This window comes from Chlamydomonas reinhardtii, chromosome 12 (genome assembly GCF_000002595.2).
Source record: "Chlamydomonas reinhardtii strain CC-503 cw92 mt+ chromosome 12, whole genome shotgun sequence".
NCBI classification, from domain to species: Eukaryota; Viridiplantae; Chlorophyta; class Chlorophyceae; order Chlamydomonadales; family Chlamydomonadaceae; genus Chlamydomonas; species Chlamydomonas reinhardtii.
In genome coordinates, this window is record NC_057015.1 from 3,541,898 (window position 1) to 3,560,388 (window position 18,491).

At 65.2% G+C, this 18,491-nt stretch overlaps 1 protein-coding gene across 1 annotated transcript; it reads right to left on the bottom strand.

Annotated features, from left to right (window-relative positions):
• Positions 1 to 1,009: 1,009 nt before the first annotated feature.
• Positions 1,010 to 18,485, bottom strand: CHLRE_12g513400v5 (uncharacterized protein). The gene is made up of 31 exons (XM_043068266.1): positions 18,318 to 18,485; positions 17,660 to 18,028; positions 17,395 to 17,501; positions 17,193 to 17,314; positions 16,807 to 17,060; positions 16,507 to 16,656; positions 16,130 to 16,287; positions 15,808 to 15,985; positions 15,500 to 15,664; positions 13,957 to 15,332; positions 13,557 to 13,812; positions 13,065 to 13,346; positions 12,739 to 12,940; positions 12,318 to 12,616; positions 11,785 to 12,173; positions 11,159 to 11,630; positions 10,755 to 11,020; positions 10,220 to 10,606; positions 9,816 to 10,071; positions 9,351 to 9,632; positions 9,030 to 9,231; positions 8,640 to 8,938; positions 8,092 to 8,480; positions 7,471 to 7,942; positions 7,067 to 7,332; positions 6,534 to 6,920; positions 6,228 to 6,339; positions 5,871 to 6,041; positions 5,495 to 5,689; positions 5,136 to 5,361; positions 1,010 to 4,972 (listed from the first exon to the last, which is right to left on the bottom strand). Exons 1-31 carry the CDS (start codon positions 18,447 to 18,449, stop codon positions 2,508 to 2,510), a joined length of 11,286 nt encoding a protein of 3,761 aa, XP_042918361.1. The 5' UTR covers positions 18,450 to 18,485; the 3' UTR covers positions 1,010 to 2,507.
• Positions 18,486 to 18,491: the final 6 nt, after the last annotated feature.

The following is an 18,491-nucleotide window of genomic DNA, read 5'->3' on the forward strand; positions in this document are numbered from 1 at the left end:
CCAGAACGTGCCATGCGGGTCGGCGTTAGGTCGGCACGCACTAAGGGCACGCACTGGCCGTACCCGTGGGCCGTACCTGTTCGTACAACTCCTTGCGCCGAGCCCTCATACAGCATGCGTGCTGGTCGTTCCCCAAAAATGCCGCCCAGCGTGCAGCTGGGGTGGCAATGCCCCTGTGCCGGGCGTGTGGGCGGGATATGTGTGATGGGGACCGCCGGCACTACTTTTGGGACTGTGTTGTTGCTCGGGCGCTGCGGGAGAACATGGCTGTGGCAATGCTGGGGTCCCCTCCTGACACGGCTGATGACTGTTTCTCCCGTGCTGACCTTTGGCTGGTGCAGCCGCCTGCTGGGCTGGCGCCGCCGGTGTGGGATGTAGTGTGTTTGGCTGCGCTGTCTGCCCTTGACTCGGGCCGGCAGCAGGTGATTATGACTGGCTTGCGTGTGCGTCGGGCTCTGACGTCGGCGGAAGTCATGCGCATCAGTGTGTCCGTTATTGCTGATTTCTGGGGCCGGCTGCAATCATATGTCAGTCTCGGCCTCCGCCCGAAAGCCTGGGCCACGGTGCCTGCGCACCATCCGTTCCTCTCGCGGGGTGCGGGTGACTGTGTGCTGCTAGTGTTGCCTGATGATGTGGGCTCCCCGCCCCCCTCGCCTTAATTTGCTCGTGGGTGGTGGGAGCGGTGTGCCTCTGGTGTGTGCGCTGTGGGTGTGGGGCGTCGACGTGGGCGTCGCCGGACTACGTGCCCGGTGTACCTGCGTTGACGCCTCGCCGGTTTGATTGCGCCTCGTGCGCTAGTGCGGTTTGCTGTACGTTGGTGGGGCTTTGGCGGGCTTGGGCTTAGCTTCGACTCGCTGTGCAGCTGCCGAGACACGCATTACGCGAAGACCTGTTGCACGGTTGTGGAAGGTCGGTAGCCAACTGGGGGGAGGGTGGTTTCCTTTCGGGCCGGAGATGGTCCCTCTTGACCTGGGTGCACGGGCACCCTTGCTTGGTCGGATTGTCCCTTCTTTGTAATATCGCAACCATACAGCATTTGGAGCAAGCCGTTCCAGCGGTAGATGTACTGCACAGCGGCCCGCACCGCCCACGCGCTGCACGTTTTGCCCCCAGCACATACTCAACCTGCCAGTGCTGCTCCGATAGCTGCAGTGACAGTATATACGCATTCCCCCATCCCCTTCACCCTGCGCCGCCCAACGAAGGCAGGGAAGGGGTCCCCAACTCCCCTGGCTGCGCACAAGCGCAGCGCCGCTGCAGATAGGGCAATCCATCCGCCCCCACGTACGGTACCGTATCACCACATCCCGCATTGCCGTCCCGCATGCTGATGCTCGAGCTCGCGGCGACGCTCTCTGGAAGGGTCATACACTCATACGTCAAGCGGTCGTACAGAGCGCGCCCCAGAATTCAGAGTTTACAAGTCCTTACCAGCGGCCTTCGCCGCTACCTGGCTGGCGGTTCGCGCATGCACAGCTTGCGGCGCAACATCAACACGTCTGCTATGCCACGGCTTTGCTATGCCACAGCTTTGCATCGACATCAAAGGTACTGCATGGGAGCGCTGATCCACCAAGACACCCAGCACCCCTGCACGCACCCAGCGGGCTCATGTAGCCCAAGGTGACTAGGCTGAATCACGTACACAGTCTCAAGCACGAAAAACCAGGAGTGCACCCTGACGACATCCGAATCCCAACGAAATCACCATGATACGTCACGGCCTAAGTGGCTGTGCCAGGCTGGACACGACGCCAGGCAGCTCAAGGTGTGATGACAAGCAGGGATCTCAAGATTGACGACGTTTGTCGTACTGCTGGTTCCTCCATCCTGATGCACACACTCCAAACAGATGCCCGTCATTGGCACTTGTACACATTGCTGCGCACATCTTCAGTGCTCTATGCATATATAATGGCAGAGCCTCCAACGCACGATTGAGCACGAGAACAGGATAAACAAACTGCCAGGTCAAAAGTATACTCCCTACAATAGCCAATCCAAACACTGTATCTCCGTATATGAGATGCACCAGTTCCGTGCTACGCCTTGCACCATTTGACCATATGCAATCTATGCAACAAAGTGTGTGTGCACTGGACTCCGGCCGCATAACTTCATTGGCAGCCAAGATGCACGCTGCATGCAGAGGAGCTTGATATAAACGTCTTCGGACGGCCGTGCACTTTAACTAAGACGGGAAGTGGGTAAACTTCACTGCGCACGCGACACTGTCATCCGAGCACACACCGCCGTGCCGGAAAAATGAGGCGAGGTACGCTTTGATTTCAGCGCCCTAAAAGCCCGTCAATGTTTGTATAAATAAGCTGTCACAATTATAGCAAAATGAAAGCAGTCCTCCAGAGGCCGAAGTACTCCTCTGCACTGTTGAAGTCCACCGGCACTGCGTCCGTCTTTTGCCCCCCCTCCCGCCGAGACACAGCCTTCATGTGACTCATGTCGCATACCCGTCGTGTGACTCAGCGGGCACCAGGCTGGATAGCCACTCACATTGCCAATCGACGGGAATGGCGCTTGAAGTTGCGGCTCTCGCGCTGCAGTTGACGGCGGCGTCCAGTACCGCCAGGAGTTTTCTTAGGAGGCGATGGCGATGGCGGCTTGGGGCTGGGTGGCCTAGGGCTAGGCGGCTTGGGGCTGGGTGGCGATGGGCTGGGTGGCCTAGGGCTGGGCGGCGATGGCCTGGGCGGCTTAGGGCTGGGTGGCGATGGGCTAGGCGGCTTGGGGCTGGGTGGCGATGGGCTAGGCGGCTTGGGGCTGGGTGGCGATGGGCTAGGCGGCTTGGGGCTGGGTGGCGAAGGCGATGGAGGAGGGCTGGGCGGCACCGGGCTGGGCGGCGCAGGGCTGGGTGGCGCCGGGCTCGGAGGCGGGCTGGGTGGCGCCGGGCTGGGCGGCGCAGGGCTCGGAGGAGGGCTGGGCGGCGCCGGGCTGGGCGGCGCAGGGCTTGGAGGAGGGCTGGGCGGCGCAGGGCTGGGCGGCGCCGGGCTCGGAGGAGGGCTGGGCGGCGCAGGGCTGGGCGGCGCCGGGCTCGGAGGAGGGCTGGGCGGCGCAGGGCTGGGCGGCGCCGGGCTCGGAGGAGGGCCGGGTGGCGCCGGGCTGGGCGGCACGGGGCTTGGAGGAGGGCTGGGCGGCGCCGGGCTGGGCGGCGCAGGGCTCGGAGGAGGGCTAGGCGGCGCCGGGCTGGGCGGCGCAGGGCTCGGAGGAGGGCTGGGCGGCGCAGGGCTGGGCGGCTCGGGGCTTGGAGGAGGGCTGGGCGGCGCCGGGCTGGGCGGTGCAGGGCTCGGAGGAGGGCTAGGCGGCGCCGGGCTGGGCGGCGCGGGGCTTGGAGGAGGGCTAGGCGGCGCCGGGCTGGGCGGTGCAGGGCTCGGAGGAGGGCTAGGCGGCGCCGGGCTGGGCGGCTCGGGGCTTGGAGGAGGGCTGGGCGGCGCCGGGCTGGGCGGCGCAGGGCTCGGAGGAGGGCTGGGCGGCGCCGGGCTGGGCGGCGCAGGCGAAGGTGGCGAGGGCGAAGGCGTGGGTGGTGTGTCGCAGCTGGCAATCGTGTACAGCTGCACCGACTTCGGGGCCGAGGGCCAGTTGCCAAAGAAGCGCGCGTCCGTGGGCGAGACGCCAGAGATGGCGTTCCACGCGCCGCTGACGTCGGTGGTCAGCGCGCGCGCCATGTTGGCGATGAAGGACCACCCTACAGTGCCTGCCGCGGTGGCGGTGGTGGTGTCGGCCGCGGCCACCGCATACGACTCGCCAATCCAGTCGGTACGCAGCAGCAAGGGGCTGACGGCGGTGAAGGGCGCGTAATGCGAGGCTTGGTTGGTCAGGACCGCGTCACCCCAGCGCGTGGTGCCGCGGTCGACCTGGCCATTCCACAGGCGGCCCACCACCTTGTTGTCCTTGAAGGGCGAGGCGTAGGGTGAGGCGGGCGCGCCGTTGGATGGGGACTGGAAGTAGTGCTGCGCACCAGCAATCTCGATTGCGGTGAGCAGCTGGCCCCAGCGCCGCAGGTCGGCGTCGCCCGCGGCCGCGCCCAGCTGCGCCACTGCGTAGTAGGCGTTCACGGCCTCGGAGCTGCTGTCCTGGTTCTTGCCGTCCACGAACACTTGCGTGCCCGTGCCCCAGCTGTGCCCCTCCCACCAGTCCATGTGGCGCGCGAAGGGGAAGTAAGGGTCGGCCTTGTTGGGGTTGGCAAAGTCGCGCAGAAGCGCCATGACGTTGGCCTGGCGCGCCGCCAGCCAGGTGGAGTTGGACTTGGCCAGCGCCGCCGCCGCAGCCAGCAGGTAGCCGCCCGAGCTGTGGTGGCTGTTGTAGGTGCGGTGCTCGTAGTTGCTGAGCTGGCCGTCCTTGGCGTCACCCAGCAGGATGAGGCCACCCCAGGTGCTGTCGTACACGAAGGACGAGTTGATGGTGGAGGTGCGGAGGCGCGCATCCAGGCTGTCGGTCAGGCGCGTGCGCGCCCACACGACCTGGCTGAGCAGCCAGTCCTTGGTGGTGCCGCTCGGCAGCTGCGGCGCAATTTCCTCGGCGATACTCAGCATGCGGCCGATCGCGGCCAGGTCGCTTGTGCCCAGGTAGCCGTTGTTGCGCGGCTCCATGCCGCTCCAGCCAGAGATGTCGTTGATGAGCGTAGTGGCGATGGCGTCCCGGCGCGCCGTGTTGGTCACGCCGTTCAAGGAGGTGAAGGACACGGGCGGCAGGTCGTAGGCAAGCACCCAGTCGTCGCCAAGGCGGTGCACCAGCTCACCGCGGAAGTCGTTCACGCGCACAAGCTGGCCGGTGGGGGCGGGCGGGTACAGCAGGCGGGGCCGCTGGTGCGGCAGTGACAGCATCATGAGCTGCCCAGTGGGGGTGCCCGACATGGAGGCTGTGGTGAACTTGATGCGCAGGACGCCGCGCTCAGACCCCGTGCCGCTCTGGGCGGGAGTCTGGTAGCCATACTTGACGCTCGCGCCGACCGGGTAGATGTCTGTAGGCAAGCGGTGATGGGGCCGGGGCACAACAGGATCGGTAACGGGTGCAGCGGCCGCAGGCACTGACACAACAGGGAAGGCTAGCTGTGGGCTGCGTGACACCTGCTGGAGCGTGTTCGCGCGCCAGCAGTAGCGCACGCTGCTGGCTGCCGTACTCACCGCTGTTGGCGTCGTACACTTGCTCCACCGCCGCCAGTGTCGCCACGTCCACGTTGAGCAGCGGCTGCAGCGCGATGGCGTCGGCCATGGAGCTCTTGAGCACCGCCACACGGAGCACGCCGGTGAAGGGAAGTGGCGAGGTGACCACCACGGAGCCAGAGGTGATGTCCACCGTCACACGCTGGCTGAAGTAGTACTTGTATGTGATGCCGGCGTTGTTCTCCACCTGACGAATTGGGTTCGCACAGCAAGGCCGTCAGGTGGATGAGCCATTGGCATGAAGGCACGACCGTCGCACACGGAGGCATGACTGAAGACACGACTTGGCGAGCACAAGATTCTATGCGAACGCGTCATACCTTGAAGGACGTGCCGATCTTGCCCAGGCCGGTGCCCACAATGAGCGGCGCCTCGGTGACCTTGTGCCGGATGATGGGCGTCAGGCCCACATAGCGCGCGGTGATGAAGGGGCAGCCCTGCAGCAGCGTGACGCGCATACTGCCGTCGCCGCCCGACACGCCGGCGTCGGTCAGCCACTCCACAGTAGCACCCATCTGCGCCGCAGCAAGCCGGTTAGAGGACACGTCAGGGTGTGGGGAGTACGAGGCCCCAACCTCGAGTGCGCTGGACTGCCAGCAGGCTGCGTGGTAGCAAACGGTCCACAATCTGGACGATCTCTCCGGTACACCGGTAACGCAGCGGACGCCAGGCATGGGGGCCGCATTCAAAGCTTACCTCGTTGCCAGACACAATGCTGCGGCGGCCGAGCGCCTCCACGGCGCCCAGCCCCACCTCACGCGAGTAGGCGGACGAAATGGTGTCGCCCACCACCGACCAGTACGCGCCGGGCGCCACCATCTCCAACTGTGAGTCCTGCACCTTGACGTGCCAGGGATGCAGCATGGTCTGCGGGCAGGAAAAAGGAAGAGGCCGCTGGGCGGTCAGCTGAAAGCTAAGAAGTAACTCTGCCTGGCAGCCAGACGGCGAAACCTGTGTTGCTGCTCACTGATGCAACCTCGACGGACTGCACGCCGAGCAAGCAAGTCCAGTTGGATGCAAAGCTCTGCCCGGGCAAAACCGTTAGGGCCGCACCTTGAAGTCGACGTTATCGAGGTTGAGGTGCGAGAGGGGCGACCACCAGGTATTGGTGGGGTAGGGGAAGAAGCTGGCAGGCAGCGTGGGCTGGTGGCTCCGCACCACGCCCCTACACGCAGCAAAGAGATCAGGACTAAGAGCCTGGCCTAGGGGTCAGCTTCGAGGTCCGACAGCTGCGCTTGTTGCGGGGAAACTCAACAACAAGCCGCGCCACGCAACTGCTTTGACTCGCACAGCAACAGCACGGTCCTCGGCGACTGTAATGAACACAATTTTCCAGCCGCGCGAAACCAAAATACTCACCCCTGAATGTATTGCGTGTTGTTACTGACGGTGGCGATGCTGCCGGGCGGCGCGTCTGGGGCCACGCTGCCGACCACCAAGGGGGTGTACGGCACAGGAGAGTCCTGCGTGTCCGGCGGCGTGGGCGGGCTGGGCGGCAGCGGCGGTGCCAGGGGCGAGGGCGCCGGGCTGGGCGGCGCCGGGACCGACGGTGGGCTAGGAGGCGCAGGGCTAGGCGGCACGGGCGAAGGCGCCGGGCTTGGCGGCGCAGGCGACGGGCTTGGCGGCGCAGGCGACGGGCTTGGCGGCGGAGGGGCCGTGGGCGGCAGAGGCGGCGGCGAAGTCATGGGTGCGCCCTCCCGGCTGGCAATCCAGTACAGCAGGGCTGTCTTGGGGTGTGAAGCCCATCTGTAGTTGCATAGGTAGAGGTACACAGATTGTTGGCAGTGTCTCGTGGATGCCGCGTACTAAAACCAACTCAGCACAGACACGGTCGGACCATCGCCCCGCAACCCTGCCAGCTCCACACCGGCCCCACACCGCACATCACGTACCCGCCAAAGAAGTTGGGGGAGCCGTCCGCGGCGGTGTAGGGCAGGGCCAGGGTGCGCGACCAGGCGGTGGCCGTGCCCGTGCTGTTGAGCATGGCCAGCGCGGCGTCTCCGAACTGCTTCCAGCAGGGCGTGACGGCCAGGTTGGAGAGGTTGAAGGAGGCCACGGGGTAGGACTCGACCATCCACTCGCGGCGCAGCAGCACCTCGGAGGCGGGCGTGAAGGGGATGTACTGGATGGCGTGGATGTAGATGGGCGTCGAGCCGAACTGCGGTGCGTGCGTGTAACGGCAGGGGGCAGATAAACGGCTCGTAAACATGCATGGAGGTGGGGAAGGATCACGTTGGAACACTATCAAGCGCTGCCCTGCATGCGGCCGCCGCTCCCCCACAGACACGGCACTCACCCAGGTGGCGTAGTCGACCTTGCTGTTCCACAGGATGCCCACAGCCTTGTTGTCGCGGAAGGGCTTGGGGTACACCACCGGGAACGCAGTGGCCGCCTCCGTCATCTGGTAGTAGTGCTGCGCGCCGCTCACCTCCACTGCCATGAGCAGCTGACCCCAGCGCGTCAGGTCGGCTGCGCCCGCCACGCCCGCCTGCGCCAGCGCGCGGCCCAGCAGCGCGACGGCGTAATAGCCGTTCACAGACTCAGAGGTGCTCTCCTGGTTCTTGCCGTCGCCAAACACCTGCATGCCGCCCGCCCAGCTGTGCCCCTCCCACCAGTCCATCATGCGCGCAAGCGGGAAATAGGCGTCGGCCTTGCTGGGGTTGGCAAAGTCGCGCACGAGCGTGGTGAGCGCGGGCAGGTTGGCAGTGAGCCAGGTGGGGTCGGCTTTGCCAAGCAGCGCCGCACCCATGAGATAGTAGCCGTAGTGGCTGCAGGGATAAGGGAAAGGAAAGGACGCAGGGGTCGGAAAAAGGAAAGGAAAGGAAGGAGCGAGTGCGCTGGTACTGCAAGAGGAGGTCCTGGCAGCAGGGCAGAGCAGAGCTCGAGACGAGTCAGCCAGTGCGGCTCGCGCACTCACTAGTGGTGGTCATTGTACACGCGGTTGCCAAAGTTGTGTTCCAGGCTGTAGCGCGCGTCCTTGTACACAATCAGCCCGCCCCACGTCGTGTCGTACACCAGAGACGCGTTGTTGCCCGTGCCCGCCGCGTTCAGCCGCGCGTCCAGCGCCGCCTTGAGCTTGGTGCGCAGCGAGGTGGCGGCGGCCGCCAGGCTAGACGCCGAGGCGGACTCCAGCGCCGCCATCTCGTCGGCAATGATCGCCATACGGCCGATTGCGGCCATGTCCGAGGCGCCGTAATAAGAGTCGTCACGTGGCGTGAGGCCCGGCCAGGAGGTGGCCTCAGCCAGCAGCGTGGAGATGATGGACTGGCGGCGGGTGGAGTCCGCGATGGTGTTGCGGGCGCCCCACTGCGTCGGACAGGGCCGCACAACAGCAACGGCGCCGGACGTGTAGCGTTAGCGAGAACCAGCTTTGTAAGATGCCGAAGGAGGCTGAAGTGCTACGCAAAGCATGTATGGCAAAGATACAGCGCCGCTACAAGGCGCCACTTCCGAATGCATCCTCACCCCGACGGCGCTGACGGCTGCAAGGTCGTAGCCCAGGAACCACTCGTCGCCCAGCACGCTGACCAGCTCGCCACGCATGTCGTCCATGCGCACACGGGTGGCGCCGGCGCCAGGTACCGCAGGGTACAGCAGGTGCGTGCGGTGGTGGGGCATGGTCATCATCATGAGCTGCCCGGTGGGGGTGCCTGACATGGAGGCTGTGGTGAACTTGATGCGCACAATGCCGCGCTCAGACCCCGTGCCGCTCTGGGCAGGTGTCTGGTAGCCGGGTGTCATGGTGGCGCCCGTCGGGTAGATGTCTGTGTGCGTGGGCAGGGGTGAGGTGCGCTGGGTCAAACGGCAATCACAATGCCACATCACAACCCTTCACCCTTCACCAAACCGACTCACCGGCGTTGGCGTCGTATGCCGCCTCCTGCATAACGCTGTCCACGCTGCTGAGGATACCCAGCGGCGCAATAGTGCTGTTGAGGACGGCGATGCGCATGACGCCCGTGAAGGGCGCGGTGAGGGCCACGCGAGTGTCGTTGATGTCCGCGGTCACGGTCTGGCTGAAATAGTACTTGAAGCTGATGCGGCCGTTGCTGGTGACCTGCTCAGACGCACACAAGGATAGGGCACTCATGAGCACAAAGCATCTCATCTGCCGTCAGCCGCCCGTGTAGCTAGACCCATGCATGTTGGCCACCCATGGCAGCACACGCACCGCACCTTGAAGGACTTGCCCACTTGACCGCTGCCCGTGCCGACGACCAGCGGTGAGGCCACGTGCTGGGTCACTACTGGCGTCACACCCACAAAGCGCGCCGTGAGGAAGGGCGTGCCCTGGAGCATGGTAACGCGCATGCTGCCGGGACCGCCCGACACGCCCGTGGCAGTCAGCCACTCAAAGGTAACGCCCATCTCGTTGAAGTCCACAATGCGGCGGCTGACAAAGCCCTCGGCCGCGGTGATGGAGATGTTGCGGTCGTAGGCGGGTACAATGTAGCCGGGCTGTGAAGGAGGCAGCGGCAAGAGGTCACAGCAGCGCGTAAGGCAATGTCAGGGCGGACATGTGAAAGAGCTCCCGCATGATGACTGCAATCAAGCCAACAGGCCAAGGCCGGCGTGTTTCGCACACGCACAGGCACAGGCATAGGCACAGGCACAGGCCCAGGCGCCAGCAGGGGCGCGCACCTTGACGTCCCACTGCACGCCGGGCGGCACCAGCTCTAGGTAGCTGGGCATCACACGCGCGCGCCAGGGGTGCATCTGCACCGGCTCGTCGCCCACGCCGCGTGTGGAGCCGATGGTGCGGTTGTGCGACCAGGACGACCACCAGGAGTTGGTGGGGTAGGGGAAGGCACTGGCGCCGGTGGCGAACAGATCCACCTGGGGCGCGTAGGTCACGTTGTCGAAGCTGGGGTTGGTCCAGTCGCCCCAGGCGGGGTAGCTGCGTGCAACAGGAAAGGGTTAGAGGGCAGCCAGGCAACGACTGAGAGGCGGGGCGCATGCAAAGTGGCACTTATGAGGAGTCATCAAGGCTGGGTTTGTGCGGGGATTCTGTCGCCAGCCGGCTCAGGCCGCAGCCAAGGACTTACTTGCCCTTGTACCAGGTATTGGTGTAGCGGCTGAATGCAGCCGGGGGCGCCGAGGTGGGCACAATGGACACGTCAAGAGGGGTCCAACTAACAGGCGAGTTGAAGGGTGGTGACGGTGGCGAGGGTGCGGGGCTGGGTGGCGCCGGGACCGACGGTGGGCTAGGAGGCGCCGGGCTAGGCGGCACGGGCGAGGGTGCGGGGCTTGGCGGCGCAGGCGCCGGTGGCGGGCTTGGCGGCGCCGGGCTGGGCTGTGGCGGGCTGGGGGGCGCAGGCGACGGGCTTGGCGGCGGAGGGGCCGCGGGCGGCAGAGGTGGCGGCGACGGCATGGGTGCGCCCTCCCGGCTGGCAATCCAGTACAGCAGGGCTGTCTTGGGGTGTGAAGCCCATCTGTAGTTGCATAGGTAGAGGTACACAGATTATTGGCAGTGTCTCGTGGATGCCGCGTACTGAAACCAACTCAGCACAGACACGGTCGGACCATCGCCCCGCAACCCTGCCAGCTCCACACCGGCCCTGCATCCCGCACATCACGTACCCGCCAAAGAAGTTGGGGGAGCCGTCCGCGGCGGTGTAAGGCAGGGCCAGGGTGCGCGACCAGGCGGTGGCCGTGCCCGTGCTGTTGAGCATGGCCAGCGCTGCGTCTCCGAACTGCTTCCAGCAGGGCGTGACAGCCAGGTTGGAGAGGTTGAAGGAGGCCACGGGGTAGGACTCGACCATCCACTCGCGGCGCAGCAGCACCTCGGAGGCGGGCGTGAAGGGGATGTACTGGATGGCGTGGATGTAGATGGGCGTCGAGCCGAACTGCGGTGCGTGCGTGTAACGGCAGGGGGCAGATAAACGGCTCGTAAACATGCATGGAGGTGGGGAAGGATCACGTTGGAACACTATCAAGCGCTGCCCTGCATGCGGCCGCCGCTCCCCCACAGACACGGCACTCACCCAGGTGGAGTAGTCGACCTTGCTGTTCCACAGGATGCCCACCGCCTTGTTGTCGCGGAAGGGCTTGGGGTACACCACCGGGAACGCAGTGGCCGCCTCCGTCATCTGGTAGTAGTGCTGCGCGCCGCTCACCTCCACTGCCATGAGCAGCTGACCCCAGCGCGTCAGGTCGGCTGCGCCCGCCACGCCCGCCTGCGCCAGCGCGCGGCCCAGCAGCGCGACAGCGTAATAGCCGTTCACAGACTCGGAGGTGCTCTCCTGGTTCTTGCCGTCGCCAAACACCTGCATGCCGCCCGCCCAGCTGTGCCCCTCCCACCAGTCCATCATGCGCGCAAGCGGGAAATAGGAGTCGGCCTTGTTGGGGTTGGCAAAGTCGCGCACGAGCGTGGTGAGCGCGGGCAGGTTGGCGGTGAGCCAGGTGGGGTCGGCTTTGCCAAGCAGCGCCGCACCCATGAGGTAGTAGCCGTAGTGGCTGCAGGGATAAGGGAAAGGAAAGGAAAGGACGGAGGGGTCGGAAGAAGGAAAGGAAAGGAACGACCGAGTGCGCTGGTACTGCAAGAGGAGGTCCTGGCAGCAGGGCAGAACAGAGCTCGAAACGAGTCAGCCAGTGCGGCTCGCGCACTCACTAGTGGTGGTCGTTGTACACGCGGTTGCCAAAGTTGTGTTCCAGGCTGTAGCGCGCGTCCTTGTACACAATCAGCCCGCCCCACGTCGTGTCGTACACCAGAGACGCGTTGTTGCCCGTGCCCGCCGCGTTCAGCCGCGCGTCCAGCGCCGCCTTGAGCTTGGTGCGCAGCGAGGTGGCGGCCGCCGCCAGGCTAGACGCCGAGGCGGACTCCAGCGCCGCCATCTCGTCGGCAATGATCGCCATACGGCCGATTGCGGCCATGTCCGAGGCGCCGTAATACGAGTCGTCGCGCGGTGTGAGGCCCGGCCAGGAGGTGGCCTCAGCCAGCAGCGTGGAGATGATGGACTGGCGGCGGGTCGAGTCCGCAATGGTGTTGCGGGCGCCCCACTGCGTCGGGCAGGGCCGCACAACAGCAACGGCGCCGGGCGTGTAGCGTTAGCGAGAACCAGCTTTGTAAGATGCCTAAGGAGGCTGAAGTGCTACGCAAAGCATGTATGGCCAAGAGCACATTGCCGTTACAAGCATCCTCACCCCGACGGCGCTGACGGCTGCAAGGTCGTAGCCCAGGAACCACTCGTCTCCCAGCACGCTGACCAGCTCGCCACGCATGTCGTCCATGCGCACACGGGCGGCGCCGGCGCCAGGTACCGCAGGGTACAGCAGGTGCGTGCGGTGGTGGGGCATGGTCATCATCATGAGCTGCCCGGTGGGAGTGCCTGACATGGAGGCTGTGGTGAACTTGATGCGCACAATGCCGCGCTCAGACCCCGTGCCGCTCTGGGCAGGTGTCTGGTAGCCGGGCGTCATGGTGGCGCTGGTCGGGTAGATGTCTGTGTGCGTGGGCAGGGGTGAGGTGCGCTGGGTCAAACGGCAATGACTTGGGGATAAAATGCCGCATCACAACCCTTCACCACCTCGAGCGTTACATGACCGTACTCCAAAACCGACTCACCGGCGTTGGCGTCGTATGCCGCCTCCTGCATAACGCTGTCCACGCTGCTGAGGATGCCCAGCGGCGCAATAGTGCTGTTGAGGACGGCGATGCGCATGACGCCGGTGAAGGGCGCGGTGAGGGCCACGCGAGTGTCGTTGATGTCCGCGGTCACGGTCTGGCTGAAATAGTACTTGAAGCTGATGCGGCCGTTGCTGGTGACCTGCTCAGACGCACACAATGATAGGGAACTCATGAGCACAAAGCATCTCATCAGCCGTCAGCCGCCCGTGTAGCTAGACCCATGCCATGCAGGTTGGCTACCCATGGCAGCACACGCAACGCACCTTGAAGGACTTGCCCACTTGACCGCTGCCCGTGCCGACGACCAGCGGTGAGGCCACGTGCTGGGTCACTACCGGCGTCACGCCCACAAAGCGCGCCGTGAGGAAGGGCGTGCCCTGGAGCATGGTAACGCGCATGCTGCCGGGACCGCCCGACACGCCCGTGGCAGTCAGCCACTCAAAGGTAACGCCCATCTCGTTGAAGTCCACAATGCGGCGGCTGACAAAGCCTTCGGCCGCGGTGATGGAGATGTTGCGGTCGTAGGCGGGTACAATGTAGCCGGGCTGTGAAGGAGGCGGCGGCAGGAGGTCACAGCAGCGCAAAAGGCGACGTTAGGGCGGACATGTGAAAGAGCTCCCGCATGACTGCAGTCAAGTCAACAGGCCAAGGCCGGTGTGTTTCGCACACGCACAGGCACAGGCATAGGCACAGGCACAGGCACAGGCACAGGCACAGGCACAGGCACAGTCCCAGGCGCCAGCAGGGGCGCGCACCTTGACGTCCCACTGCACGCCGGGCGGCACCAGCTCTAGGTAGCTGGGCATCACACGGGCGCGCCAGGGGTGCATCTGCACCGGCTCGTCGCCCACGCCGCGTGTGGAGCCGATGGTGCGGTTGTGCGACCAGGACGACCACCAGGAGTTGGTGGGGTAGGGGAAGGCGCTGGCGCCGGTGGCGAACAGATCCACCTGGGGCGCGTAGGTCACGTTGTCGAAGCTGGGGTTGGTCCAGTCGCCCCAGGCGGGGTAGCTGCGTGCAACAGGAAAGGGTTAGAGGGCAGCCAGGCAACGACTGAGAGGCGGGGCACGTGCAAAGTGGCACTTATGAGTCAGCAAGTCTGGGTTGCGCGGGGAGTCTGTCGCCAGCCGGCTCAGGCCGCAGCCAAGGACTTACTTGCCCTTGTACCAGGTGTTGGTGTAGCGGCTGAATGCAGCCGGGGGCGCCGAGGTGGGCACGATGGACACATCAAGAGGGGTCCAACCAACAGGCGAGACGGAGACTGGCGAGGGCGATGCCGGTGGTGAGGGCGCGGGGCTGGGCGGTGCAGGAGAGGGAGGAGGGCTGGGCGGCGCAGGGCTGGGCGGCACAGGCGACGGCGGAGGGCTGGGTGGCGCCGGGCTGGGCGGCGCAGGCGAGGGCGGGGGGCTTGGCGGCGCCGGGCTGGGCGGCGCGGGGCTCGGAGGAGGGCTAGGCGGCGCTGGGCTGGGCGGCTCGGGGCTTGGAGGTGGGCTTGGCGGCGCCGGGCTGGGCGGCGCAGGCGACGGAGGCGCGGGCGAGGGAGGCGGGGATGGGGGAGCGTTCAGAGGAGCCTCTGGGGAAGGCGGCGGGCTGGGCGGTGCAGGGCTGGGCGGCGCAGGGAATGGAGGAGGGCTGGGTGGAGCTGGGCTCGGAGGTGCGGGGCTTGGAGGCGGGCTGGGTGGTTTGGGGCTGGGCGGCGCAGGGGACGGAGGAGGGCCAGGTGGCGCCGGGCTGGGCGGCGCAGGGGATGGAGGAGGGCTGGGCGGAGCTGGGCTCGGAGGTGCAGGGCTTGGAGGCGGGCTGGGTGGTTTGGGGCTGGGCGGCGCAGGGGACGGAGGTGGGCTGAGTGACGCCGGACTGGGCGGTGCCGGGCTTGGAGCAGGGCTGGGCGGCGAGGGTGAGGGCACGGGCACGGGCACCGCGCCGAAGCTGCGGCTAGCCACCCAGTAGAGCAGCGAGGCCTTGCTGTGCTTTACACTGAACGAGCCACCGGTGATATCGACCATGGTGGGGTCGGCGCTCACGTTGACCTGCACCTCGGTCCACGACGTGCCCTGCTGCGCGGCGCTGGTGGCGGAGCCCAGCAAAGCGCGGAACGCGGTCCACGGCGTGGCGGTGCTGGAGCCGGCGATGCTGTCGTACGCCTCCTGGATCCAGGGCTTGCGCTGAGTCAGCTCCGATGCGCCGGGCAGGAACGGGATGAGCTGCAGGGCCGTGTACCCGGCCGCGTCCTGGCTGACGCCGCCGGCCTCTGTCCAGTACCAGACGTACGACTGGTAGACTTTGCCGGGGACGTGCTTTCCATTGGTGGGGTAGCCGGGGTACGAGGTCTCTGTACCGGCATCGTTACACACATAGAATGTGCCAGCAGGGTAGGCCTCCGTGCCGGTGGCGAGGATCTGGAAGTAGTTGCGTGCGCCGGCGGCCTCGATGCCCGCCAGCACCTGGCCCCACTTCTGCAGGTCGGCGTTGCCGATGGCGGCGCCGAACAGGCCGATGGAGTAGTAGGCGGCCACTGCGGAGCCCGAGCGCTGCGGGGGGCGGGCCACACCGTGGATGTTTAGAGGCCGCGGCATGCCTGACCAGGAATGCGCTTTCCCAACAAGTTTGGATGAGCCACCCATGTAAGCTTGCCAGAGGAGGCCTGCGGCCACACGGCTCCCAGCAGCACTGGCCAGGATGCAGCACAAGCACTCACCTCCTGGTACTTGCCCCAGTTGACCATGCCGCCGTCTGAGGTGCGAGACAGCAGGCCGGTGCTCCAGCTGTGTCCCTCGTACCAGTCCATGTGGCGGGCGAAGGGGAAGTAGGGGTCCGACAGGTCGGCACGCGGGTTGGCCAGATCACGAACCAGCGCCATCACCTGTGTTGCGGAAGTGTTGCAGGTAAGCTTGAGACACAAGCACAAGCTGGCAGCTACCAACAGTACCGTACACATGTTTACATCGGCGCATGCGTATCGCGTGGAATACGGTACGATAACAACGCAAGGCGGTAACAACGCACCGAGGGCGTGACGTCGTTGCCCCAGGTGACGTTGGCCTTGGCCAGCACCGCCGCGGCGTACAGCAATGGGCCGTAATCCTCCAGGTGGTTGGTGTAAGCGTTGTTCTTGCCCCAACCGTCGCGGTTGCCGCCGGACCCGGTGGCCCACTTGGCGACCCCGTAGGCAATGATGCCGCCCCTGTGGTGGGAGAGGCGAGTCGGGCGTCGGCGTCAAGAAGCCTATCGGAACACGCCGCATGAACACAACATCCGATCGCTACCAAACCTAAAGAGACCAAGCATCGAGATACAGCTTGCGTCGCTCATTGATTGGCAAACTCACCACTTGCTGTCATACGACAATACACGGGTGTTGCTGAGGTCGCTAGAGGTAAGCCACTGGTTCAGCATGGTCAGTAGGTTGCTGCGCAGCGTCACGGCGCTGGCCGAGAGCGCGGTGTATGTGGGCGACAGCTCCGTGGCAATCTGATACAACCGGGCCTGTGGGCGCAAGGAGGCGGGAGCGGGAAGCGTGTCACGAGTTGAGGACACCAAAGGCGTCAGTTGAGGGCTACGACATGCCAGCGCAGCAACATGTACGAGCGCTGCGTTGAAGCCCGTGCCTGCAACCTGTTTTGGACATCCCTTGCACACTTATCGCAAGTAATGATGCATGCCGGGCAGACCCGCGCCGGCCCTAGCCTTAGCCCCAGCCCCCACCATGTCAGCCAACTGTGGCGCGGCGTTTGGCAGCACGTCCGTGCCGCCGGCGGCGTTCACATCCGTGGCTGTGATTTGGTTGGCTATGGTCTGCAGGTAGGCCGAGTTGGAGCCGGCACCGCCCGGCGCCGCCCAGGTGATGCTGGGCAGCTGGTGAGGGAGGGGAGGGGAACAAGAGTCGAAGGGTGGCAGCGTCAAACTCCTGGGCTGGGCCGGGCTGGGCAAGGATATGAGCATGCATCCCTTGGCTTCACATTGTTACAGCTGTGGGCGCTCGCTCGCTCCTCAAACGTTACGCACCTCAAATGCCAATACCCATTTGGTGCCGACCACGGTCTTGAGATTGCCGCGCGGGCTCTTGACAATCAGGTACGCGGCCGGGTTGGGCGAGGGCGAGACCAGCGCCTCGCGGTGGTGGGGCATTGTGAACATGAGCAGGTTGGTGGAGGCGGTGCCGTCCAGAGACACGACCGTGTAGTCGATCTGCTGGATGGCGCGGTCAGCGCCGGTGGGCGACTGCGCCGCGGGCTGGATGCCCAGCGTCACGCGCGCGCCTGCGGGGACATGGGAGTGACGAGGTGGGATGGTAGGATATCCACGGGTAGATGGACACACGGCGTGCCATCAAACTACGGCGCCCAGCAGGCACCCACATGGGGTGCACACAACTATCACGAGCAGCGCACCGGTGGGCACAGCAGCAGCGCACGAGTCCAGCAGCGTCTCAAAGGCGGCGGCGTTGGCCGCCAGATCGGCCTTGCGCCAGCCGTAGGGCTGGGCCATGGCGTGCGTCACGGTTGCCAGGCGCCTGGGGACAGGGAATGAATGTGGCGGTTGTAGCTCTGCCATCCTACGTTAACCACCAATTTCCTACGGGCGTCAACATACCATCTGCCGGTGAAGGTGGTGGTGGCTTCAAAGTTGGTGCTAGTGGAGGTGGCGGCCACAGAGCTGCTGGTGTAGATGACCCAAGTCAGCTGGTTGTTCAGCGGCACCTGTAGACGCCACCCAGCGCGGATGAGTGAGGGGTTTGGTGGAAAAATAAAGCCGGTCGGCGCACTGCGCCTCTGAAGTCTGTGGGTTAGGCTCTATGGCCCTCTATCTGGCCGCCGCCTCACATGGTCTGCCATAAACACATGGTGGAGGCACGCACCTTGAACTTGGTGGCCGCTGCCCATGTGGAGGGGTTCGCAGCCAGGATAGCACCCGTAATCACCACCACCCGCGGCTTGACGGCCACGAACTCAACCGTCACGTACGGCAGGCCCTGCAACAGCGTCGAGCGCATCACGACGCCGCCGCCCGCCACCGCTCGCCACACGAAAGTGACCGACAGGTCGTCATAGGACTCGACCTCCACGACGCTGACCCCAGTAGTGGTTGTGATCTGAAGCTTGTAGTCGAAGTCGAACCGAATGCAGGCTCCGCCCAGGCAGGTGCCGTCAAGCTGGGTGTAATCGCGCGGCGACGCCACCCACAGGCCCGTTGGGAGCACCTTCACCATGTAGGGGTTCATGTTGATCTGTGCGAGCAAGCACGCGGTAAAGAGGGGCCATGTGATTGAGCCTGCCCGCAAAACTCCTACAAGGAGTTGGGGTATGGGCTTCGGGCTAGGCCCATGTGCAATGCAGTGGGGTACGTGGCGTCCGGTTTGGACTTGTAGTCGCCACCCACACGGGGAAACCCACATTCCGTAGCATATCCACCGCTTCTCGGAATCCCGTGCAACCGCCACACATATTTATATCTGCCTGGGCGGACCTCACAGCCCGCACCGCAACATGGACATGGAGAAATGCATGTATGCTCACCGGTGTGGTGTCTGCTCCAGTATACTGAAGCCAACTAGTCCACCAGGCGTTGGTTGGGGGGCGGCTTCGCAGCGCAGCAGTGGTAAGCAGAGTTGCGTTGGGACTCTCAACGTCCGCGTTCGTGAATACCATTTGCGGTGGGGCCGTGGTCGGGGTGAACATGCGACTTATCTC

Excerpts from the sequence above, each read along its gene's own strand:
- CHLRE_12g513400v5 (XM_043068266.1), bottom strand. The coding sequence starts at position 18,449 with ATGGTATTCACGAACGCGGACGTTGAGAGTCCCAACGCAACTCTGCTT. Across the intron at positions 11,021-11,158 it reads AGGTCGACTACTCCACCTGG|TTCGGCTCGACGCCCATCTA; the intron begins GTGAGTGCCGTG and ends CACGCACCGCAG. Across the intron at positions 6,340-6,533 it reads AACACGCAATACATTCAGGG|GGGCGTGGTGCGGAGCCACC; the intron begins GTGAGTATTTTG and ends TGCTGCGTGTAG.